The sequence below is a fragment of the Erpetoichthys calabaricus genome, chromosome 4 (genome assembly GCF_900747795.2).
Source record: "Erpetoichthys calabaricus chromosome 4, fErpCal1.3, whole genome shotgun sequence".
NCBI lineage: Eukaryota > Metazoa > Chordata > Cladistia > Polypteriformes > Polypteridae > Erpetoichthys > Erpetoichthys calabaricus.
This window is the reverse complement of record NC_041397.2, coordinates 174,435,159-174,461,545: the sequence shown is the minus strand read 5'-3', so window position 1 is coordinate 174,461,545 and position 26,387 is coordinate 174,435,159. Positions and strand designations below refer to the sequence as shown.

Below are 26,387 nucleotides of genomic sequence, written 5' to 3'. Positions count from 1 at the left end.
AGAATGGGAAGTTAAACTCATGCTAAAATTTAATACATTACAACATGGCTTGAATAAAGACAAGAGTTTTATGGCCAGATATGAGGATTGTTTACATCTCTCAGAATGACAGATAACCTGTCTACAGATCCACATTGTATGGAAAAACTCATCAGAAACTTCAAAAGACTCTGTTGGACAGTTATCTTATCCAAAAGTCTTGACCATACATTGTTCTTCTCTCTTGTTAAATGGATCTTAGCCTGAAGAGGTCTATTAATTTTTTACATTTAAGATGTCTCACTTAAAGGTTTTCCAATGTTGTATCTGTCCTAGTGTATATATAAACACAGGGAACTCCAGTTTCTATATTACATCTTGCCTGAAGAAGGGGCCTGAGTTGCCTCGAAAACTTGCATATTGTAATCTTTTTAGTTAGCTAATAAAAGGTGTCATTTTGCTTGACTTCTCACTACATGTGAATACCTAGAAAGTTAATGATTTCTAATAGAATGCAAAGATAACTGAAGGAGTAGAAAGGACCAGTAAAGGAAAAACAAACGCTTGGACATCAAAAAAAATGGGAGAGAGTTTGAAAGGCAGAAAAGTAAACAAAACCAAGTTATAAAACAGGAGTGCAAAACCATAAGTGTTAAGAAAGGAAGGCATTCTAAAACTTTCTTGAGCTCTAACCAAAAACTTACACTAACACGAAGAGTGTTTTTGATCATAAAGCTTTTCGGTACTAGGATATTTTTTTATAGTAAGACCAACACATACCATCTTGAGACTTCAACATCAGGTGACTGGTAAAGAACATGGTAACTGTAAATAGCAAAAACATCACAACACTTTGCAAGCAATTTATTTACCTCAAAACTTTAAAATAAATAAACAATACAATATACATGTATAAAAATGTAAAACACAAAACAAAGTGAATCAATTAAGACCACAATGAAGATTCATGACCTAGGTTTTATAATATATTTCACTGACTTTAAGGATTGCATTTCAATGAGTAAACTAGAAATCAGGCAATACATTACTCTATAATGTTATTCAAGCACCGATTTTCTTAACAGTCAGCAGTAATGTCTGCCTTTCTACTCTGCTGTGGATGCTGTTTTTACTCAGTGACTGTCTGCTATTGGAATCATGAAATGAGAGAGGGGTGCAGACTCTTGGATTTTGGTCTTTAGATTTATTTGTAACATCATGGAAAATTTTACATTTTCTCCACTTACTGTAGATAAGGCTTTCACTGTAATGTGCTAGAGTCTCCTAACCTTTGAAATTGCCTTACAACCTGTTCCATATTAACAGATTTCACAAAAGTATTCTCTAGAGTACTTATTTTAAAGCTTATTTTAATTATTTTATGTTATACCAGTACAATAAAATATTCAGAATTTCACTGAAATGGTAAAGACAGCATTTTTTAAATTTATAATCCAAGTAGTCAAACAACTGACCCAAATTATCCCTTATTAGGACTATGATAAAGTAGAACAAGCCAAAAAAACATTAGATTAATTTTACTGTCAAAATAATATACAATCATTTAGAAAATTAGACATGCAAATACTTGTTTAATCACCCTGTATATATTTTAGTTAGAGTGAAGTGCCAACAATCAGAAGAGGTTCTCTGGTGTGAATAAACAAAAACAATGTTAAGAAGTTAAGGATATCCTAGAAAGAAATACCCAATTAGGCCTGTTGTTGGCAACATTGGATTCATCTGTTTACGGAATTCCTTGTCTGATTTTTTTTTTTTTTGTCCTATATTATTATTATTCCAATATTCAAAATATCTACATTTCTATTTCTTAAATCCATGAGTGAGATCACATCTAGGAAAACTTTCTGCACAATCTAAAACAATATTATTTTTTCAGTATTTTAACTTCTTTTTAATGTAATCAACCTTTGTCATGCTTTTGCTTAGCCGGTGCAAGACAACTCATTTATGGTGAAAGCCATTTGCTATCCAAATATATGTAAACCTTTTTATCATACTTTTCTTTTTAGGGTAAATCCCAGAAATTTCAATTTTGATAATGTTGGAAATGCTATGTTGGCTCTTTTTGAAGTTCTTTCATTGAAAGGCTGGGTGGAGGTCAGAGATGTCATTATCCATCGAGTAGGACCAGTAAGTAATTGCTAAAGAGTTATGCAGGATGTATTTGTTTTAGAAAAGCATTAATTATATCTTTGTTTTTTTTTTTTCCTTAATACAGATCCATGGTATATATATACACGTGTTTGTTTTCCTTGGCTGCATGATTGGACTGACCCTTTTTGTCGGTGTTGTAATTGCTAATTTCAATGAAAACAAGGTATGTCACTATAATTTGTTAAATATAGTACAGTATATGTAGCTTTTGGTAACAATGTATAAATAAGTGTACTTTTCTTAGTACAAATTGAAGAGATTTAGCTGAGTTAATTATCAGTTTTGCCTTAGCAGTGCCAGTGTTGTGGACTAGTAATCCCAGGCAATAATTAGTTCCACTAGAGAGGGGTATACCACCACACCCTGGCTAGAATAGGGGCACGAACAGATTCTTTATAAATAAAAATGATTTATTTCACAAAATCCTCTGTAACAAAAAAACAACTCTGCACAGCACAAGTCAAAAAAGGACTTGCCTGAAAGTAAAGGCAATCCACATGAAGATAGTCCCAATACAGAACTGTAATCAAAAGGAACAGAGCAAAAGGTCAAATAATCTGTAAATCACAAACATCACAGCAAAACACATGCAAACTCACCACTTCCACTAATGATTGAAATGAACTGTCAGGAATTGTGGGAGATCTGCTGAATTTATAGGGTGGAAGGCAATCCCTAGTGATGATTGACAGATGGACCTGCCTCTTGGGGAACCACCGACAAAACACATGCAACATAACACAGGTAGCTTACATGCATAAAATCAACAAAGTGTAATGCACATCCATCCATCCATCTATCCATTCTCTTCTGCTTACCCGAGGTCGGGTCGTGGGGGCATCAGCTTGAGCAGAGATGCCCAGACTTCCCTCTCCCCCGGCCACTACTTCTAGCTCTTCCGGGGGAATCCCAAGGCATTCCCAGGCCAGCCAAGAGACATAGTCCCTCCAGCGTGTCCTGGGTCTTCCCGGTTAGACGTGCCCGGAACACCTCACCATGGAGCAGCGGCTCTACTCTGAGCCCCTTCCGGATGACTGAGCTTCTCACCCTATCTTTAAGGGAAAGCCCAGACACCCTATGGAGGAAACTCATTTCAGCTACTTGTATTCGCGATCTCGTTCTTTCAGTCACTACCCATAGCTCATGACCATAGGTGAAGGTAGGAACATAGATCGACTGGTAAATTGAGAGCTTCGCCTTGCGGCTCAGCTCCTTTTTCACCACGACAGACCGATGCAGAGCCTGCATTACTGCAGATGCCGCACCGATCCGCCTGTCGATCTCACGCTCCATTCTTCCCTTACTCATGAACAAGATCCCGAGATACTTGAACTCCTCCACTTGGGGCAGGATCTCGCTACCAACCCTGAGAGGGCACTCCACCCTTTTCCGGCTGAGTACCATGGTCTCGGATTTGGAGGTGCTGATTCCCATCCCAGCCGCTTCACACTCAGCTGCGAACCGATCCAGAGAGAGCTGAAGATCACGGCCTGATGAAGCAAACAGGACAACATCATCTGCAAAAAGCAGTGACCCAATACTGGGTCCACCAAACCGGACCCCCCTCAACGCCCTGGCAGCGCCTAGAAATTCTGTCCATAAAAGTTCTGAACAGAATTGGTGACAAAGGGCAGCTCTGGCGGAGTCCAACTCTCACTGGAAACGGGTTCGACTTACTGCCGGCAATGCGGACCAAGCTCTGACACCGGTTGTACAGGGACCGAACAGCCCTTATCAGGGGATCCGGTACCCCATACTCAGGATTCCCCGAGGGACACGGTCAAATGCCTTTTCCAAGTCCACAAAACACATGTAGACTGGTTGGGCAAACTCCCATGCACCCTCCAGGACCCTGCTAAGGGTGTAGAGCTGGTCCACTGTTCCGCGACCAGGACGAAAACCACACTGTACCTCCTGAATCCGAGGCTCGACTATCCGACGGACCCTCCTCTCCAGAACCCCCGAATAGACTTTTCCAGGGAGGCTGAGGAGTGTAATCCCTCTGTAGTTGGAACACACCCTCCGGTCCCCCTTCTTAAAGAGGGTGACCACCACCCCAGTCCTGCCAATCCAGAGGCACTGTCCCTGATGTCCATGCGATGTTGCAGAGACGTGGCAATGAAGACAGTCCTACAACATCCAGAGCCTTGAGGAACTCCGGGCGTATCTCATCCACCCCTGGGGCCCTGCCACCAAGGAGTTTTTTGACCACCTCGGTGACCTCAGTCCCAGAGATGGGGGAGCCCACCTCCGAGTCCCCAGTTTCTGCTTCCTCATTGGAAGGCATGTTAGTGGGATTGAGGAGGTCTTCGAAGTACTCCCCCCACCGACCCTCAACGTCACGAGTCGATGTCAGCAGCGCACCATCCCCACCATATACAGTTTTGACACTGCACTGCTTCCCCCTCCTGAGACAGTGGACCAGAATTGTTGCCTCAGCAACCACCAAAGCCGCATTCCGCTTGGCCTGCCGGTACCTATCAGCTGCCTCCAGAGTCCCACAGGACAAAAGGGTCCTGTAGGACTCCTTCTTCAGCTTGACGGCATCCCTCACCACCAGTGTCCACCAACAGGTTCGGGGATTGCCGCCATGACAGGCACCGACCACCTTACGGCCACAGCTCCGGTCAGCCGCCTCAACAATAGAGGCACGGAACATGGCCCATTCGGACTCAATGTCCCCCACCTCCCTCGGGATGTGGTCGAAGTTCTGCCGGAGGTGGGAGTTGAAGCTACTTCTGACAGGGGGCTCTGCCAGACGTTCCCAGCAGACCCTCACAACACGTTTTGGCCTACCAGGCCTGACCGGCATCCTCCCCCACCATCGAAGCCAACTGATCACCACCTGGTGATCAGTTGACAGCTCTGCCCCTCTCTTCACCCGAGTGTCCAAGACATGTGGCCGCAAGTCCGACGACACGACCACAAAGTCGATCATCGAACTGAGGCCTAGGGTGTCCTGGTGCCAAGTGCACATATGAACACCCCTATGCTTGAACATGGTGTTTGTTATGGACAATCCGTGACGAGCACAGAAGTCCAATAACAAAACACCACTCGGGTTCAGATCGGGGGGACCATTCCTCCCAATCACGCCCTTCCAGGTCTCACTGTCATGGCCCACGTGAGCATTGAAGTCTCCCAGCAGTACGAGGGCGTCCCCAGAAGGTATGCCCTCTAACACCCCCTCCAGGGACTCCAAAAAGGGTGGGTACTCCGAACTGCTGTTCGGTTAATACGCACAAACAACAGTTAGGACCCGTCCCCCACCCGAAGGCGGAGGGAGGCTACCCTCTCGTCCACCGGGGTAAACCCCAATGAACAGGCTCCAAGTCGGGGGGCAATAAGTATACCCACACCCACTCGGCGCCTCTTACTGGGGGCAACTCCAGAGTGGTAGAGAGTCCAGCCCCTCTCAAGGAGATTGGTTCCAGAGTCCAAGCTGTGCGTCAAGGTGAGTCCGACTATATCTAGCCGGAACCTCTCGACCTCGCGCACTAGCTCAGGCTCCTTCCCCTTCAGAGAGGTGACATTCCATGTCCCAAGGGCCTGCTTCTGTAGCCGAGGATCGGACCGCCAAGGTCCCCGCCTTTGGCCACCACAGAATATAATGCACATAAACAGCTTAAATGAAAGAATGAAAATAAACAAAAGAGACATAAAACAGGAATCTGAACCACAGCCAGAGTGGGAACCGTGGCTGAGGCATGACAGTCGGTAATTCATTAAATAATTTAGGAATGTTCCTACATTATTATGGAGTCCCTGTTCGTGCCCAGTTAAGATCGAAAATTACTTTTTCAAGGTAAATATAACAGTTAAGAAACGCTGTAAAGTACAGAATAAAACAAGCATTCGCCGAAGTGTAAAAAGTGATTTCTTGCTTTAAACATGCTGGATTGCTGATTTGCATAGAAGGGGCTGTGGAATCTGTGTTAAAGTGAGTTAAACAGGTTAAAGTGAACTTTAGTGATATCTTGCTAAGTGCTTTGTTTAAACAGAAAGAGAAGCATGCTAGCTTAGTAACTGAGAATCTTTTCCAGAGCAAAACAGACATATTCAGTCTAGGTTTAGTTATGGAATTAAAGCACACACTAGTGCAGGAGGAAAGGCTTAAAAAAATTAGAAGAATAAAGTTGCATGCATTGTGAAAGATAGCCCAGACACAGACAGACACTGAGGCTCACGATGTCCCAAAACACGCACTCTTTAATTGCAATTTCTAAGCTACACACAATACTGTGCACAATCCAAAAAGTTCAGTCCTTTGTACTTCTCTTCAGCCGCTTCCATGCCTCCCTCACAAGCTCTGTCTTCTCCCTCCCGACTCCGGCCTTCCCAAATGGAGTGAGGCGACCCCTTTTATCTCACCCCGGATGTGCTCCAGGTGTTCTGTGATCGTTTTCCGGCAGCACTTCCTGATGTGGCTGAAGTGCTGCCCTTGCACCCGGAAGCACTCTGGGCGTACGCAGTTCCTGGTTCGGCAGCACTTCCAGATGTAGCTGCTGCACACAAAATAAAACAAAGAAAAGATCAATTGCCTAGGCTACATTATGAAATTCTGAAAGCCACCTATTTTGGAAGGAAAAACTATCCGGGAATGGAAGATGATGTAGAATTTATGGGATTGTTCATTCTAAATCTCTTACATGTGATTAAGGATATAATTGTGTTGCAAACAGATTTAGAAAGCATGCATATAAAAGAAATAATGAATTTAGCTGAAAAGGGGTGGGCAACAGAACGATTTACAAGTCTGCCAGATAAGTGAAAGAAATCAATACGCAAAGTGGTTGAGGCTCCACAAAACTCGAAAGAGCATTATAAATCACCAGGCCAGCCTTTAAAAGTAAACTCCAAAGAATGTTCAAGACAGCAGCAGACTTTTAAAGAAGAAGTACTGCTCACTGCCATTGAAACATAACCTGAAGGATGAGATAATTTCTTGAACAGCTCCCAGCAAAGAAATGAACAGCAACTAACCTTTGCAAGCCACCTTGGCCAAGCTGAGATGGACTTCCCATCCCATTTCTAAAGATTAAACAGCCTAACGCCAGTGACTTTTGAATACTGAGACACAAGTCTCAAAGCACACTGTTCTCCAAATATGCCAATGTGCAATGTGAGAGCAGCCATCTCTCACCTAGCAGATTCCAATGCACAAAAATGACATAAAGCCCAGCCTTGTCATTTAACACCATGCTTTGTGAGATATTGCCTGTGTCTCTCTCAGGCATTCACAAAACTCAAAATAATGTTAGGAAGAATAATCACTGATAAGAGGAGGGCAATCCATCCTTCCCTAAAGAACTTCTGTGTATGCTGAAACTTATTTAGCTGCTGGAAAGAGGAGATGGCAACACAGAAAATAAATCTGAATCATGAGAAGAATGATTGGAAATCAGTGGGAAAAAAATGTTTCTTCTGCAGCTAACAAGCATAAACTGACAGTTTTGCTAAAACCTTAAATGCTTACTGTATTTAAGTAATATGTTGATATTCAAAACTTATTAAAGGCTGAGGATCCAGAACACTATGGGGGCTAACTATATGCTCAAGTGGACCTCAAAGCAAGATTCCTGGAGCTACTGAAGTTAAATTAATACACTCACCTCTGCAGGACCTAAACACAAAACCTCTGATGTCAGCATTTATAATGGAGAAACTGAAATGTGGAAGATGTCGGAATGAATATAATCTTTTGGAGTGCTAGGTCCCTGAAGACACTGAGGCCAGAGCAAAGATGTCCTTTAGATATCCTAGCCACTCCCTGAGGACAAAATGCTGGACATCCAGATGATCATATTGACTAAAAACTAATGAGCTGAAGCTCAGGTAGCAAAGCCAATTAAGAAGGTTAAGAAATGAGACAGTGATAGTGGTCTAGTTTCAGAGAAGGAAAACAAGTCTGTAAATGGTAAAGATTTTACAATTGTTCCAGTTAGCATATTCAGGCTTCATCTGATTAAACTGTAAACTGCCTTTCCCTGGTCTTGAATTCAGAAGAACAAAAACCATCAGTGGTGAACCATTCCATAGGAAACCATTCTCTTTACAGTAACCTGTAATTTCATTTGTGGACCAAATGCCCACCTGCCCAAAGGGCACGATTAGAACCACAAGTGCAATGTGAGTGAAACCAGATGTGAGCAGGTGAGGCCTTCCTGTGACAGTTTTAATCAAAGGTCACACTTCCTGCCAAAGAGTTGGGAACACATTAGTGGTAAGAACCTGCCACACATTCTCACAATCCTCAGGCCATGTACAAGAAACAAATTAATGGCTACATGAAGCAGAAGTGAAGTCATGATGCTGTAGCTGAGAAAGTGGTTACTAAATAGCTAGTCAACTCATCATGGTAGAAGGCTTTAGTAACACATCACAGACATGATTTGGCTAATGCTGTTGTGCCGCAGACAGCACCATTCTGATCCAAGTTCCATAAGAAGCACTAGTACATTGTCTTAGCATTACACCATGACATACTGGATGCTTTTAGGGGTCTACGACCTTCCTTGGGTATCCTTAAGTAAGGCAGAAAACATTGAAAGTCCAAACACCCTGAGTTAACCCCTCAATTACAGAATACTCCAGGTAAACTTCCTGATGGCAAAGAAAAGGAAAGTAGGAGTTCTCGTAAATAGGTAAAAAGGCAGAAAAGCTCTATGCTTGTCTTTGTAGGGAATGGGATTCTTTGTAGTGTATCCTTGTGGTTAGCCTTTAGGGACATCAGGTTGTAACGGCCAACCCCTTTTACCCAGCCGGCAGCTACACTCCAAGACCAGTGGCCTGGATAATTAACTGAGAGATAATCTAACTATCAAGCCGTACTTCTTACCAATTAACTTTTCCACCCACAATCGGTGAAAAATATGAGCACAAAAACAGGATGTAAAATTAAACAGATTAAATGTATTAAGTAGAACAAGACATGCAAAAAATAGAAACATATATAAGTACAAATATCCCTCCACCCCAGCAATATCAAGACACCACCAAATATATATATATATATATACACACAACAAAAACCCTCCCTTGTCCCTGTAACAAATAAACACACAACACGAAAACAACAATGAATGATAAAATGAATGAGAACGTGAGTCCGGTAATAAAGAAACTGTCCTGAAAGCGGATGACTGAGTTAGTGATATTGAGTTGTTTGATTCTACCCGGAAAAAATGGAACAGCCTCACCGTGAATCCTCGTGTGTATGGTGGATGATTAAGTCCTACCCCGGGGTCTCTCGTGGTGAGGTCCTTGGAATAAATCCGGCAGATGGAAAAACAAACTGGATTGGCAAGCGCGATGTGGACAATAATTGGTACCGTTGGTTCGTGGTCGTGATGGTGAAACAAAATTTCCTTCTCTCCTCTCTCTCTTCCTTCTCCTCCTGCTGGCTTAAATAATCCTGTGATTGAATGATTGTAAACAGGTGTTTTCCAGGTTGGCGGCTGTGGTCTCCTTCCATCATCCGTCCCCGTTTTTCGGGGATGGCATTAACCGATGCACATAAACAGTAAACGGGACAATGAAACGAGACACACTCAGAACTGACATTTAAACACTATGTGGCCCCGCTACATTTCCCCCCCCCCCAACCTTGGACAAGGGAGGGCCGAAGTACGGCTTGAGATTGGCCACATGGATTGTGTCTATCTTGGAGTCAGTGCCGATACCCCTTTGAAACTGGAAGTTAACGGGACCTGTTTGAGAAATGATTTTGGCCGGACCTAACCATTTAGGCGCTAGCTTGGCGGAGAACCTTTTGCTGGCATCCGAGAGTTGGTGAGCTCTAATCCAGACCAAATCACCCGGCTGAAAGTGCGCTTCCTTACGCCGGGCATTATATAACTTGGCATGTCTGGATGTCGAACTCACCAACCTCTGTTGGATTCTCCGCCGTAATTCCTCAATTTTAAATAGGTTATTGTAAATGGTGGTTTCTGGATTAGGGGGCTCTGGGAAGGAGTCGGGTCAAGCGGGCCCTTTAGCTGTCTGCCCAGCGCAACCAAAGCAGGCGTCTCACCTGTGGCTTCGTGCACAGCGGTGTTCAGGGCAAACCGGAGCTCGGGGAGCCATTTATCCCAGTCCTGATGGCGTTCACCCACATAGGAGGCGATCATGTTCTTCAGGGTCCGGTTCACTCGCTCTGTCATGTTAGCCTGGGGATGGTAAGCTGTTGTCAGGTTTTTCTTCACTCCCCAGGCTGTATAAAGTTCATCTAATAGAGAGCTCGTGAACTGCGGACCCCGGTCTGAGACGATGTTCTTCGGCACCCCCCAGCGGGTGAAGATTTCATTCTTCAGGGTGGAGCAGATCTTGTTAGTCTTGGCATCCGTTAAGGCAAACAGCTCCACCCACTTTGAAAAATAATCAATCACCACCATCAGGACGGTCTTCCTCGAGCTGGTAACAGGAAAAGGCCCCATCAGGTCGACTCCCAAAGTCTCCCACGGTCCATCCGCGATTGTCGATTGCAGAAATCCTGCCGGTTTACCAGGTGGGTTTTTGAGCTGTTGGCAGGTGATGCACTTCTTCACATGGTGGCAAACGTCTTTCGACAGACGGCCACCACGCAACCCCCAGGATCTTTAATAAAGTCTTTGTCCTTCCAAGGTGACCACCTAAAGGACTGTCATGATAGTAAATTAGGAAGTCTGGGATGAGCTCTTCCGGGACCACTAGTTGGTGTTGCAGACCCCCAAGGGAGGATGGAGTGGTCCTGTACAGAACCCCCCTGGAGGTCCACGAAGTGTACCCGGTCGGTACGCTGCTGCTCCAGTCCCTCCCTGATGCTCTGGCAGAATGGACTGGTGGCTTGTGTTTGAGCCAGGTCTTCAAGGCTTCTTGGCAGAGGGAGGATCATCTTCATTTGCCTCTGCCAAACACACCATCCCCGGTGGCTCGGGACACCCTGGACAGAGCATCAGGCACAATATTGCCACAGCCCTTCCGATAGGTCACCTTGAAAGTGAAGTTCTGGAGGCGGGGAGGTACCCACCTGGTTAGACGGGAGGAGGTCTTCGGGTGATTAAATACCCAGGTCAGAGCGTGATGGTCGGTGTACACTTCAAATTCAACCCCCTCCAGATAGTGTCTCCATTTTTCCACAGCCCACAACGACAGCCAAACACTCTTTTTCAGCTGTCGAATAATTGAGCTTGGCGCCGTGCAAGGCTCGAGAGGCGTAAGCGATGACGTGTTCAGCCTGGTGGATTTTCTGAGTGAGCACCGGCACCAAGCCCCAGGTTGCTGGCATCTGTTTGTACCTGGAAAGTGAGGCTGCGGATCTGGCTGGGCCAGAACGGGCGGCTCTTGAAGGTGGCTCTTTAGTTGCTCGACCGCGTCCTGGCACTCTGCTGTCCACTCCCACGGGACATCTTTTTTTCTTAGGTTGTTCAAGGGAGCCGCTATATCAGCCATCCGGGGAATGAACTTGTGATACCACCCCACTAGCCCAAGGAAACGTTGCAAAGATTTCAAATCCGTGGGCGTGGGGTAGTCTCGGATGGCTAAGGTCTTCTCGGGGTCTACAGCGACCCCCTCAGATGAAAGAATGTGCCCCGAGGAAGCGTATGTGGGGGTTGAATGAAGGTACACTTCTTCGTGTTCAGCGTAAAGGTGCGCTTGATGTAATCGTTGGAAGATGGTGTCCAGGTCCTGGAGATGTTGTTTAATAGAAGGGGAGTAAAATAATGACGTCGTCGATGTAAACAAAGCAGATCTTGCCTATCACCCCCTCAGGACTTGCTCCATGAGCCGCTGGAAGGTAGCCCCAGCATTTTTAAGCCCAAAAGGCATGACTTTGAACTGGAACAAGCCTTCAGGGGTGATGACTGCCGTCTTCTTCTTACTCCCCTCGTCCATCGGCACCTGCCAATAGCCACTGCAGAGGTCTAGTGTGCTGAAAACTGCAGCTCCATGCAGTGACTCCAGAATCTCATGAACCAGGGGCATGGGATATGCGTCTAGGCTCGTCTTCCCCGTTAACCCCCCTGTAGTCCACGCAGAAATGATAGATGTCATCAGTCTTCTTCACGAGGACCACAGGGGACGCCCAGGAGGAGGAAGATGGTTCAATTATTCCCTCGGCGAGCATTTGATCAAGGTGTTCTTTAATTATGCCCTTCTTTAGTGGAGAAACGCGGTAGGCTCGGTGCCTTATTGGAACTTCGTCCGAGGTGTGGATCACGTGGCTAACTCCACGGGCGACTCCTAATTTCTCAAGTCCACACCTCGGCCCACTTCTTCAGCACCGGCCCTTACCTCTTCGGGTGTTCCTCCACAGGGGCTGCCGCCGAGGTGCTTGCGTCACTCCTCACTGCTGCGTAGAAGCCAATGAATTCCGAGCCCAGATCTTCTTTGGATTTATGAATGAAGTCGCATACCCCCTTCCCCTGGCACCGTATACCCCCTGGGACTGAGATGGATGGTCATCCTCATGGTGGTTAAAGGAGTCCAGCCCAAGGAGTAACGGGACGGACAGGTGTCCGGTCATCCAGGACATACGTATCCATCTCCCAGGTGGTGGAAAGTACACTGTACCTCAAGGGGACTTTGCCCAGGGTTCTGTGTTCACTCCCATCTGCCAATACAAATCGGACCAGACGGGGCAGATGTTAAGTTGTCTGTCGGTCAGCCTAATCTTCCACATGCTTGAGCGGATTAAGGTGTGATGGCTCCCTGTATCCACCACCGCATCTACCTGCCACCCCCGCAGCTTCACTGGGACGATCAGGAGGGACGTAACTCGCTTGCATGATGGCGAGATCGGCTTCCGACCGGCAAGGTTTGGCTCGCTGGGGTTTTAGGGGCTGAGTTTCTCGTGTACTGGCTTGTACTTTATTCCAGTACGTTTTTGAGTTTCCCCAGTCCCGTTCCACTTGCGAGCCCACCTTCACCAGGTCTTCCACCGACCCACCACCCCCCTGAGAACCCCAGCTAACCGCGGGTTGCAGGCATTAAGAATGCGGGCGGACCACCTCTTCTTCAGACATAGCCGGCCGCCACTTCAAACACAAAGCCCGATATTCATAGGCGAAGTCCCGGATGGATTGCGAAGGCAGTTGCACCATGGATCGCAGCTTGTCCTCCAGTTCAGATTCATAGTCTTCCGGAAGAAAAGCCATGAGGAAAGATCGACGAAAGGATCCCCAGTCTTTAATATTCTTCTTGGCCGTCAGCCACCAGCTCCGCACCGGCCCCGAGAGGGATGCCCCTATCACCCTCATAAGCTCTTCTGGGGTTAAAGGGTTAACAGCCAGATATGCCTCCCCTTCTTCCACAAAGTTGAGGACATCATCGATGTTATAAGGGGCCCCCCAACTTGGGAAAGGAAAGGCGCACCCCAGGAACAGAGGGCCGATTGATGTATTCACACCCCCCCCCCCCACTAGACCTGTACGGCGTTGAATGACAGGGTGACTGACGTAAACGTCTGGAGACTCCTTCGGACCTCCCCCTGAAGAGTTTCTTGCCAGCGTTGATCCCGCCTCTGGAGGCACAACACGATTTCCCCGCCCCAGGAGTTGAACTTGCTCACTAAGATATTCTTTTACTTCCTCCTGGGAGCTGCTGATGCGAGCCCGCAAGGCATCTTCGCGCCCAAGCGCACTTTCAGCAACCTCGCGGACTTTCTCATCCAGCCGGGTTAGTTGTTGCGCCAGATCTTCCCACGGAGGCGAGACATCCTCCAGGCATTCCTTCTCAGGTCCATGGTGATCTTCGAGGTACAGCGACTGCAACGAATCCACCACCTCCCGCACCGCTGAACACGCTCTGACCGTGACGTGCCGCGCCCCGGCTACTCCATCACACCGCGGCGAAGCAATGGTGTCGTCCTGCTCGGCACGCACTATAGACATATTAATAGGGAATTGTTTAAAGGCAGACAGCGATAGATATTTATTTAGATTCCTCAGAGAGGGCACCACTTTATGTAACGGCCGACCCCTTTTACCCAGCCGGCAGCTACACCTCCAAGACCAGTGGCCTGGATAATTAACTGAGAGATAAACTATCAAGCCGTACTTCTTACCAATTAAACTTTTCTCCCCACAATCGACGGTGAAAAATATGAGCACAAAAACAGGATGTAAAATTAAACAGATTAAATGTATTAAGTAGAACAAGACATGCAAAAAATAGAAACATATATAAGTACAAATATCCCTCCACCCCAGCAATATCAAGACACCACCAAATTATATATATACTATATATAATATATATATATATATATATATATATATACACACAACAAAAACCCTCCCTTGTCCCTGTAACAAATAAACACACAACACGAAAACAACAATGAATGATAAACTGAAAATGAATGAGAACGTGAGTCCGGTAATAAAGAAACTGTCCTGAAAGCGGATGACTGAGTTAGTGATATTGAGTTGTTTGATTCTACCCGGAAAAAATGGAACAGCCTCACCGTGAATCCTCGTGTGTATGGTGGATGATTTAGTCCTACCCCGGGGTCTCTCGTGGTGAGGTCCTTGAAATAAATCCGGCAGATGGAAAACAAACTGGATTGGCAAGCGCGATGTGGACAATAACTGGTACCGTTGGTTCGTGGTCGTGAATGAAAAATCTCCTTCTCTCCTCTCTCTTCCTTCTCCTCCTGCTGGCTTAAATAATCCTGTGATTGATTGATTGTAAACAGGTGTTTTCCAGGTTGGCGGCTGTGGTCTCCTTCCATCATCCATCCCCGTTTTTCGGGGATGGCATTAACCGATGCACATAAACAGTAAACGGGACAATGAAACGAGACGCACCTCAGAACTGACATTTAAACACTATGTGGCCCCGCTACAAGGTCTCTATAAATCCAGTCTGGAGTAAAACGATATACAGTATAGTCACAAAGCCCACACACTCAGTGTTGAATATGAGATTCCACTGAAGTAACAGAGGTCAGAAGTAGAAGGACCAAATAACACAGAGTAGTTAGAGATATGCATGAACCCAGTGATGCAGAATGAATGGATAAACAATGTCATGTACAACTGCAGCTTGTGTAGTAATGGGGTCAGTTTTAAACAGTGCAAAACATTGTCATATGCTGGCTTAGAAATGAAAGAATTTACTTTTAATGGTCTTAGCATAGCAAGTGTACAGTAATTGAAATCTTCCTTGTTAACACTAGTGGTATAATGCCTAATGACTATTTGTGTTTTGACTCATGATATGCCTCAGTGGATGTTAACTGCCAAACAGAGAGGATATGCAGGACAAGATAGGTATTGCCCATACTGCTAGTCTTTTTAGTGGCATACCAGGCCTATTAAGACAGCAGATTTAACACAGATGCAGAAATTCAGGTTCACCTTCCCCCAGTCTGCATTCCAAAATAAGGGACTGAACACCAATTCATACCAATCTCAGCCTGTATTTCATCTGATAACAAAGGTGAAAAGCAGAGTTGAACTAACATCTTTCCAGAGCCCCACAGACTAGAAGACGCTAAATTGACACCCAAGTCCGAACAAGAAGCTACAATTCAACAAGTGACAACAATGATGGACAAAATTACGCACTTGTGTGATGGTCAGAATAACGCACCTATGAGCAGGCACTGATTTTGTAACTAGAAGTGATTCAGTCCAATCATGAGAGGTTACACAGTCCTTCAAAAAGTAGCTACACTCCTCACATGGGAGAAAATCTTATCAACACTCTCCAAAAAATGACCTTTTGCCCTCTCTGAAATGACTCCTCTCAGAAACCTAAAAGCTGATAAGCTTGTCTTTTTTTGGGAGCCATAAGCTGACAGTCTGTTTGGTTTGTTTACCTGAAAGCTGAGATCCTCTCTGCCAAGCCAAGTTTTTTTGTCATTACTTCAAGAACTGAGTCCTTTACTTCAAGAAGTGACCTTCGGCATCTAAAGTCTTGTGCCAGAAAGAGTCATGCTTTTCCCTATGAGGCTGCAGACAACACAGCAAAGAGCCTAAAGAAAGCACTGCACAACACAGACAAAAGATTGTACAGCCAAGAGAAAAAGTGCACTCCACCACAAGTAGAAACCATTACTTCAACCAAGAAAAACAACAGCGACAACTCCACACAACATCATCCATCATCCTTAAAGGGTTGGTATTATAAAACTGTTTTATCCATGCCAACATAAATTAAAGTTCTAAAAAGACAGTAAAAAACAGCCAACCTCTTTTATTTTATATGTTTATCTGTCTCGCGTTGTGCCTTATATATTAATTAAATATACAGTTATAAAATTTCCGCAATCCTTTTGTTTATCAATAAATTATATTATTCTGTTTATTAAAATGAGTGTGCTTCAGTTACTTTGATATAAATCTAACAGCCAAAGACCACCCTCTTCAACAAAGAAAGATAAAGTAAATAAAGTAGGAGCATTACCAAATTATTCAATTAAATAGCAGCATTGCTGAAGGCCAAACTGATTAATTAACAAAGATAAATGTCTTCCTTTTCTATGTTATGCACAAAGAATCCTTAAAGAGTATAGAGTCCTGTACATTGTAGCATAAGGATAAGCTTCCATCCATCCATTATCCAACCCGCTATATCCTAACTACAGGGTCACGGGGGTCTGCTGTAGCCAATCCCAGGGCGCAAGGCAGGAAACAAACCCCGGGCAGGGCGCCAGCCCACCACAGGGCACACACACACACTAAGCACAATTTAGGATTGCCAATGCACCTAACCTGCATGTCTTTGGACTGTGGGAGGAAACTGGAGTACCCGGAGGAAACCCACACAGACATGGGGAGAACATGCAAACTCCACGCAGGGACGACCCAGGAAGCGAACCCGGGTCTCCTAACTGCGAGGCAGCAGCGCTACCCACTGCGCCACCGTGCCGCCCCAGGATAAGCTTTGATAAATGAAAAGTGAAGAAATAAATTACTTTAAAAACAGAATTTAATTCATGCCAGTAAATTAAAGGTTTCAGGTAATGGGAACATAAGAAAATGTGTGTGGAGAACAGCAGGAAAGGTAATTTGTATTTCTATTAATTATAAATTCTACATTTTACTACTGTACATTCTTGGAAAGAATGGGAAAACCTATTTATTTTCTCACTTTTGTTTTGGATTTCTGTCATACGCTCCTTCAAACCAAACTTACCTTCTGAAAGCTGTTTTCATATTTGGGAAATTCATATGTAAGCAAGGTAGCTAGCGTTTGTGCTGGCCCATGGAACAGCAGAATTGCAGAAAAATCCTTTTTGCAGAACCTGTAAACTAGAGGGTAGTTTAAAAGCTCTATTAACCTGCTCCTCACTACACAGATTGCTAGCATAATAAGCAAGTTTGGTAGGAAAATGCAGACTGAGATTTATGATTTGAATGCTTTTCCTTATAAATGAAATTGAATAGCCTTTCTTTCAATTCTGTGAAAAAGTATTTGTGCTCTATTCTTTGTTGAACTTTTACTTTTCCATTTCACTGATTTTGGTAAAGGTTCCCTCACAGTAAAACGACACACTTTAAATAGTGAATTGAACTGGTAAAAAGCTGATATTCCACTTTTATAGAAATTAATCTAATATAATAGAATAATCAGCATTTAACAAGTTGATAATAGTGAATGTTAACTAATCTGTTGTTGACCCCAAAGACTGGTTAACATAGCTAGTGGACGTAGTCCAGCTTGCAGCCTGTAGTTTATCATACCCTAATCTAGAGCTTTCTTTATTTTATAGTGTAATTAGAAGAACACACTGTACTTCAAACGCTATCTCACTGGTACATTACAGAGTTTGCACACAGATCCCATTAAATTATATTAAATTGTAAAATGTAACTTAATATTTCATTTGCTTCTTCCCATCCCTCAAAGAAGGAAGAAATATTGCATTAACAAAACTACCATTTGCCACAACAGGAATTATTTCTTCAGTTTAATGTGCAACATAATTTTACAGATTACATTAATCAATATGTTTTGAAATTCAGTGAAGCAATCCACTTGCCTCTCATGCTTTTATGTTTATTGCAGTCATTTTTACCAAATCCTGAATGAGGTATTTTTTTGTACAGGGAACAGCTCTGTTGACTGTTGATCAGAGGAGATGGGAAGACCTGAAGAGCAGACTGAAAATTGCACAACCTCTTCACCTCCCTCCTCTGACCTGGTGAGTGAAATACAAATTTCAGGTGACAGTGTTTGCTTTGTTGATCTGAAGTTACTGTACAATCCCTGCACTCAATGTATTTTTTTGTTGTTTTTGGTAGATTATATTGCATAGTTTTAAAAGTACTGAAATGTATGGAATCATTGACAAAAAAAAATGTTTATTTAAGAACATAAGAGTGAGGCATCACCCTTTAAGAAAAGGTTAAGTTGAGATTTGAAGTAGTAGTTGAGTACTACTGTCTACTTACACTACTTTGTAACTTATTCCACAGTATTAATGGTTCTCCTTGTGAAGAAAAAATACATTTCTCAAACTCCCTAAATCAAGTGAAATTTTGTACTCTTTATCCTTAATCATCTTCCATATCTGCATCCCTATTTCTGGTTGAGAGAATTTGTTTTAAAGAACAGTTGTCATCTATTAATTGACTCTATTATTTATTAGATGCAGACCATTCTTTTTGCACAAAGAAACTAATTCTCACCTGTCTCCTATACTCTGTCTTATTCCCCTTATCTATACACCCCATAATCATCTGAGAATTTCTGCAAGGGGTATGACCTGGTGTTATATTTGTAGTGTGAAGTGTACAGAGTGAAGAGAAAAGGAGACAGGGACTGCTCCTTGTGGTCCTCCAGTGTTACTGATATCCTTATCATGAAACACTGTCCTTAAACCTTGCAAACTGGTGATCTACCCAACAGATAGTCCAGTATCAAGGATGCCATAGGCTCATCCACCTTCATATATCTGAGTTTACCCCTTAATATGAGCGGCGGGATGGTATAGAAGGCATTAGATAAATAAAAAAAACAAATTCTCACACTGCAGCCCGGCTTTGTCCATGTAAGAATAAATCCTGCGTGAGAAGAATATATAATTTCATCCTCCACTCCAATCTTTGTCTGATAGGCAAACTCCAGTGGGGCCCAGGGAGTTCTACCACAAGAGGACTCACATAGTCCAGGACTAGCATCTCAAAGGTCTTCATGATTGTGGGATGTAAGGAGGCCACTGGTCTGTAGTCATTAGGTGAAGAGACACCTGCCTTCTTCGGAACAAGAACAATGCAGGATGTTTTCCATAGCAGCAACACTTTCATGAGCCTTAGGGACAAGCTGAACAGGTGATAGAGAACACCACAAAGTTGTTCAGCACAGGCTTTAAGAACTCGTGGATTGACTACATTGGGGCCCACAGCTTTTCCTGTGTTTAGCTTCCTCTGTTGTCTCCTCACTTAGTCTTCAGTTATGATGGTTGAATAAGGGTCTTGAAGTGTACCAGCAGTGCATTCCTCCTAAAATATACTACATCTTTTATTTCAAACTGCAAAATGTAAAGTTGAGAAAAAATATATTGTCTTTGTCAAGTAAGTATTCAGACTTAAAGTGCATTGAATATAGCTTTTAATATTCTAAGCCCACAGTGTTCTATAAAGGGAGTAAATGTTGTTTTGAAGTATGCAGAAGAATTATAACTTAGTGAACATTCATGTTTAATTATCTTTTAGTCACATCCTCATTTTAGCATTCAAAATATTCAAGTACATCAAGTATGACTATTCAATGTGTAAATGACAAACATACTATGTAATATAACTCTTTGCTAAAAATCTCTTCCCTGTACCATTATCTTACCCTTATGTAAATAAGAGCATGCATTGAAGTTATATCCACATTCATTTTGGTTGGTGATTTTAAAAACAAAAGAAAAAACAACTGTCATTATTTTCTTAAAACATATTTTGTATTTCAGGTATAATGTTCTACTCAAGGCTTTAATTATGCACCTGCATTCCCTATTTAAAATCCAAAAGGCTTGCTTTTTAAAGGAACAACTAATACTAAGTCTTTCAGTCATTTAATCATTTCGTCTCTGTTTTTGAAAGGCCCTCTACCCTTTATTTCCTTTATTTAAGAGCGTGGGTTCCTACTGTACAAACTCAAATTATACAATACACTATGCCTTCTCGTTTACAGTATAACTTTTTCATTTTTAAAATAGTCCAGATCTACCTGTACAAATCAGCTTATTTAGACATATCATTCACACAGTTTTTTGTCTACTCTCTGTTGCTAAATAGTTAATAAAAAAATAAAAGTTACCCAAAATTAAAGACAGCAACTTCCCTTGATGTTAGCTATTTCAGTCACTCAGCCGTTAAATAGAGTCAAGCCTTTTCTGACAGCTGAATTCCACTGCTGATGAGCTCCATGCTGCCTCTTGTCAACTTCAGGGCTGTTCTGAGACAGTTTTGAGAACTTTCAAATATATGTGTCAGATTTCTGGAATCTTCTCTCAACCTCCAGGGAAGTAGGGGTTCCAAGAGTTCATGAAAGGCTATGGTGGGGTCTCAGGATTTTCATCTGCACGACTAAATAGCACAATTTCACTGTCACTGACTGAGATGTCACTTGCGTGACTACAGCTGGTGTTGTGATTAGTCTTGCTGTATAGCTAGCTATATATACAGTAAGGGAATCCCTTCAGTGAAAATATTCACTTTTCAATATTCAATACTTAAACACTTTGTTTAAGTATAATGTTAACACTGTGCCAGACAAGAGAAAACTCTATAATTGAAATTGCATTTTACAGCACATAATACACTTAGCTGCCAGTTTATTAGGTTCACCTTTCTACGGGCATGTGGTGCCTTTTTTGTCCTTCAGAAAATCATTCTACAGTATTCTAGATGCATTGTTCAGGGTGCTGTACCATACAGAAAATAATGCATTCCACTTTGTCTACAAATCTGATGGCTACACAATCTTGCCACAAACAGCCCTTTCCACCTTTAGGCCACTAAAGCAATTTAAACTAATATGTGACATTTAGTAAAACATGTTTGAATAAAAAATTTATGATAAGGTGCGGTGGTACCTAATAAACTGGCAAATCAGTGGAAGCCAAAACAAAATGCTATAAATGGGGAATGAGCAATAATGTAATTATATTGAGTCCATCTTTACATTCTAATTATTAAACAGTTCAGAGATTTTACATATATATATAATGTATAAGGTTTGTGATACGGTTTGCATATTTGTAGCTAGAAATCCAAAAAATGAGACAATGAATCACGTATCCTAAAATAGTTTTGATTCCTAAGCTTTTGATTCCTATCAGGAATCATTATCAGAGGAAAATTATTAGACTTACTGTACACAAATCCAAGACAATATATAGCAAATAAGGAGGGGAGTGTAGGTGGATGTGTGCAGGAGTGGATTGATGAGGCAGGGTTCGAAAGATATTGGTCATAAAGTCTTATTTATTATTTGCATGTTCTTCTTTTCCAGCCTGCATATGCTAGGTTCATGTCCAAATGTCTGTTAATGTCATTTTCATTGCATAGCCACATTTCAGCCATTTTTCTGGCACTTTTAGTATTAGCTATGAATTTTACTTTCACTGAGACCCATTTAAATGTGTTCGGTCAAAACTGTATGTGTGTGAATCAGAGATCGTGGGTCCTTCCTTTTGACCGCATTGCGATGTTCCTGTATACATGGGGTGAGTGTTTTTAATATTTGTCCGACGTATACAGCTGGGCATGAATCACATGGTACACTGTAGTTCTGTGTGTCTGCTGCTGATTTCTTGCTTTTAGCATTAAAAATGACTGTGCGCAGAGTGTATGTAGGCTTGTGCACAATTTTGATGCCTGATCTGGATAGGATATATGCTGTATCTTCTGATACCCCATGATGATAAGGAAGTGTGTGCCATGTGGGATGGAGGGGTCAAGTTGGAGTCGATTGTTTGTGGGTGTCTCTAGTATCTTCTATGTAAACATTGTCTGATGAATGTCTTTGGTTAGCCAATTGATGTGAACAGTTGGAGAAGACAGCACCTTTCATTCTTTTTAGTCTCATTGGTATTACAATTGGTGTGAACTCTTCTGAATAGAGTGTTAACACAGTTCTGTTTATCCAATGACAGGTAATTGCTAGCAAGGTGTAATATTTTGTTAACATTCCTTACGATAAACACTTGTAATCAGGGTATCGTCATTACCTCTTTCATTGGATATGTCAAGGAAATTGAAGCATTAGTCTATTTCTTTTTCCATAGTGAACTGGATCACAGGGAATATTGTGTTGATGTGGTTATGGAAATCATTCAGCTGATCCGTTTTTAATATGATGAATGTGTCATCAACGTAGCACATCCAAAGTTTTGGGGTGTACTGAGTTAGAGCCATGCTTTCAAATCATTACATTATCAATTCCTCTAAGAGTCCTAATAATGGAGATCCCATTGGCATGCCATCTTTTTGTCTGTAGTATTTTCCATTAAAATGAAAGTGAGTTTTATAACAAAGTGAAACTAGGTGCATTGTATTGTTCATGGCCAGCTTCATTCGTGTTGCTATGGTGGGGTCATTACTTAGCTTTGTTTGTAGAACTTCTGTCACTAGGTGAGTTGGAATCATGATGCACAGTGATATGATATCAAATTAGTCCATGATGTCATCTTCAGCGATGGACACATTTTTTAGACACTGACGCATACATATACTGTATATATATATATATATATATATACATTTGTTAGTATGGAAAAAAGACATACAGGTTATGACTGCTACACTCAAGCACACCAAAAGGTAAAACCATGATAAAGAGTTTGCGGCACCAGATTGTGAAACCCATATAATTGTTGGAATTATGTCAAAAAAAAGGTAAGTTGCAAACAATCACAAAATAACAGCTAGTGTGGTGAGGTGATATGTTTTCAGATGCAGATCATCCGCCTGGGGTCTTCTGTTTGTGGCATCCTTTTTATGTTGATCCTAGTGGAAGGAGCAAGTCCAGAAAGTTGAAAGAAGAAGTCATGTCAGAGCTGTTCACGCTGAGGATCCGCGGGTCTGAGCATGAAAGGAAAGGAGAGACATTAGATGACAGTTCTAACCCTCGACACAGGATAGAACTACTTGGTAATAAGCCCCGAAGCTGTCTCCTATTCACATGTGTGTGACTATATACTGTATATATATTGTGATGGACGGCCGGCAACTCATCCCAGCCGACACATCCAGGCCGCTAGATGGTGTCTCCCCTGCAGCATAGAAGTACCCAGGATTCCCGCAGGGCACCATGGGAGATGGAGTTTGGTTTCACAGCCCTGTTGGGAACCCTGGGGTCCACCATGGGACGCTGCAGGAAGACAAGGGGATTTTTATTTCGAAGTACTCCCAAGTCACGGGGACGGAAGAACTGAAGTATTTCTGGGCGGAAGAAAAATATAACTCTTTATCTGACCCGGAAGTGCTATGGAATCACATGGACTGAAGGACAGGAGCACTTCCAGGTCAAGGACTATTTAAAGGACTGTGGGAAACCCAGCGTTAGAGCTGGAGTTGGGAGGAAGAGTGACAGAGCTGCTGGGTGGAGAGGAGAATTTATTATTGTTGATTATTGATTATTATTGTGTATTGTGGAGGTGAAGGTGCTTTGTGCACTTTATTGAATATATTAAAAATATTACTGGGACGTTTACCTGGTGTTTGGACGTGTTGTCTGTGGGTTTAACGGGACAATAGCGGCCCCTAGTGTCACAATATATAATATTAGGGTGTACGGCCGGGGCATTAACCCCATCCCCATCTTATAAAAGGAGCCAGCAGTCGGATGGGAGAAGATGAAGCTTGCCAGGAGGAGTGGAGAAAAAGAGAAGAAAAGAGAGAGAAGAGAGAAGAAAAAGAGAGAAAGAAGAGAAGTGTACTTTGTGTTTTGTGCTGTGCTGGAACTGAGCTGTACACATGGGAAATTGGGAGAGGTGTTTTCCATGGGGAAAAGAAAAAAATTAAAAGCGTGTGTCTGCTCTTGCCCCACACAAGTCCAAGAGACCCAGACTGTCGCTGCACCCCAGAGTAAGAGGAAGACCCAGAAAAGAAAGACCGGGTCTCCAAACAGCATACTGTACAGCCCTGAGCCCATCCACACTCATGCGGTGATGGGCTCTCTCCACAGGGGGGCGGAGAGAAGCACCCGAGCTCAACCAAGGTGGAGAGAACTTCCCGTCCTGCTTCCATGTCCGCAGAACACAGGTGTGAGGAGGGGAGCAATGCTGTTATGAGTGCTTTAGCCTGTGCCATGGTTAGAAGACCGATAGATGCCAACAGATGGCAGCAGCACCAGCGACTCCCCATCCCTTTCTTGGTTCCGTTTTTTTTCAGGGTGGATCTGTGGACCAGGTTACGTCAACTCCCTCTCCTGGAGAAAGACAACCGCTCATGGGACAGGGCCACTTTGCCCCTCAAGGCTCAGCTGAGGGAGGGGGCAGTGTGTTTATGGCTTACCCAGCCGGGGATGCCCCTACGCTGATGGACCAGGGGAGGGAGCGTATCCAGAGTGTTACCTCCCCAGAGCGCTAGGTGGCATGTGTGTGTGTGTATATATAATGTATGTATGTATGTATGTCTGTACCAGAGAGGATGCTCTTGCATCCCAACAGTTTTTAAGGAATATCCCCTACTTAGCCAGAAAGATGCAGTGGAAAGACCACAGGAGTGGGAATCATGGATGATAACAGAGAGGGCAGAGGAGATGGGCTTTTATGGGCAATCCATCCCCCAACATGGGAGGTGGGCCATTGTTCTTCTGTCTGGTTCCCCTCTTGGCTTGCCTAAGAGTTGGAATTTTTGTGGGGATGGCCTTGTTTAGGGTACCCAGGGGCTACCAGGGGTGCTATGAAAAAAGGTACAGTGAGGCTTCTGTATGACCAGAAGTGCTTCCACGGTGGTATCATCCTTACCCTGGAAGCACTCCTGGGTACAAGGTATAAGGGTGCTGATTCAATGCATCAGGGTTTCAAGTTGGGAAAGAGTTAGATTGACACTTGAGGGGGAGGAAGGGAAGGAGACAGAAACTATTTTGTGTCCTATTTGATTATTGTTTGGAGGTCCAAAATCCTGAAAAAGGTGCTGATGTTAATAAATTTCTATTTAATTGAACTTGGAGTGGTCTGTGGTTGAGTTGTGTCTGGTGTCAGCACACTGTGGCAATCACACCTGTAAATATACAGTATTTTACAGTGGGTACGTGAAAGTATTCTGACCCCCTTCAATTTTCACTCTTTGTCATATTGCAGCCATTTTGCTAAAATCATTTAAATTAATTTTTTCCTCATTCATTACACACAGCACCCCATATTGACAGACAAAAAAAAGAATTTTTGGAAATTGTTGCAGATTTATTAAAAAAGAAAACTGAATATCACATGGTCCTAAGTATTCAGACCCTTTGCTCAGTATTTAGTAGAAGCACCCTTTTGAGCTATACAGCCATGAGTCTTCTTGGGAAAGATGCAACAAGTTTTTCACAAATGGATTTGGGGATCCTCTGCCATTCCTCCTTGCAGATCCTCTCCAGTTCTGTCAGGTTGGATGGTAAATGTTGGTGGACAGCCATTTTTTAGGTCTCTCCAGAGATGCTCAATTTGGATTTAAGTCAGGGCTCTGGCTGGGCCATTCAAGAACAGTCAGAGTTGTTGTGAAGCCACTCCTTCGTTATTTTAGCTGTGTGCTTAGGGGTCATTGTCTTGTTGGAAGGTAAACCTTCGGCCAGTCTGAGGTCCTTAGACTCTGGAGAAGGTTTTTGTCCAGGATATCCTGTACTTGGCCGCATTCATCTTTCTCCATCGATTGCAACCAGTCGTTCCTGTCCCTGCAGCTGAAAAACACCCCCACAGCATGATGCTGCCACTGCCATGCTTCACTGTGGGGGACTGTATTGGACAAGTGATGAGCAGTGCCATGGTTGTCTCCACACATACCTTACCTCAGTGCAAGACAAATGACAGCCCGCATGGAGTTGCTAAAAGACACCTGAAGGACTCTGAGATGGTGAGAAATAAGATTCTCTGGTCTGATGAGACCAAGATAGAACTTTTTGGCATAATTCTAAGCTGGTATGTGTGGAGACAACCAGGCACTGCTCATCACTTGTCCAATACAGTCCCCACAGTGAAGCAATGGCGGTGGCAGCATCATGCTGTGGGGTGTTTTTCAGCTGCAGGGACAGGACGACTGGTTGCAATCGAGGAAGAAGATGAATGCGGCCAAGTACAGGGATATCCTGGACAAAAA

General features: G+C 43.4%; 1 protein-coding gene across 1 annotated transcript in view; it reads left to right on the top strand.

Annotated features, from left to right (window-relative positions):
- Positions 1–26,387, top strand: part of nalcn (sodium leak channel, non-selective) — an 898,297-nt gene that overhangs the window by 803,828 nt on the left and 68,082 nt on the right. Inside the window, exons 30-33 of the mRNA XM_051926631.1 lie at positions 2,013–2,133; positions 2,222–2,320; positions 18,195–18,289; positions 23,095–23,234. Coding sequence (XP_051782591.1) covers positions 2,013–2,133; positions 2,222–2,320; positions 18,195–18,289; positions 23,095–23,234 — 455 coding nt within the window. The remainder of the gene's footprint in view (positions 1–2,012; positions 2,134–2,221; positions 2,321–18,194; positions 18,290–23,094; positions 23,235–26,387) is intronic.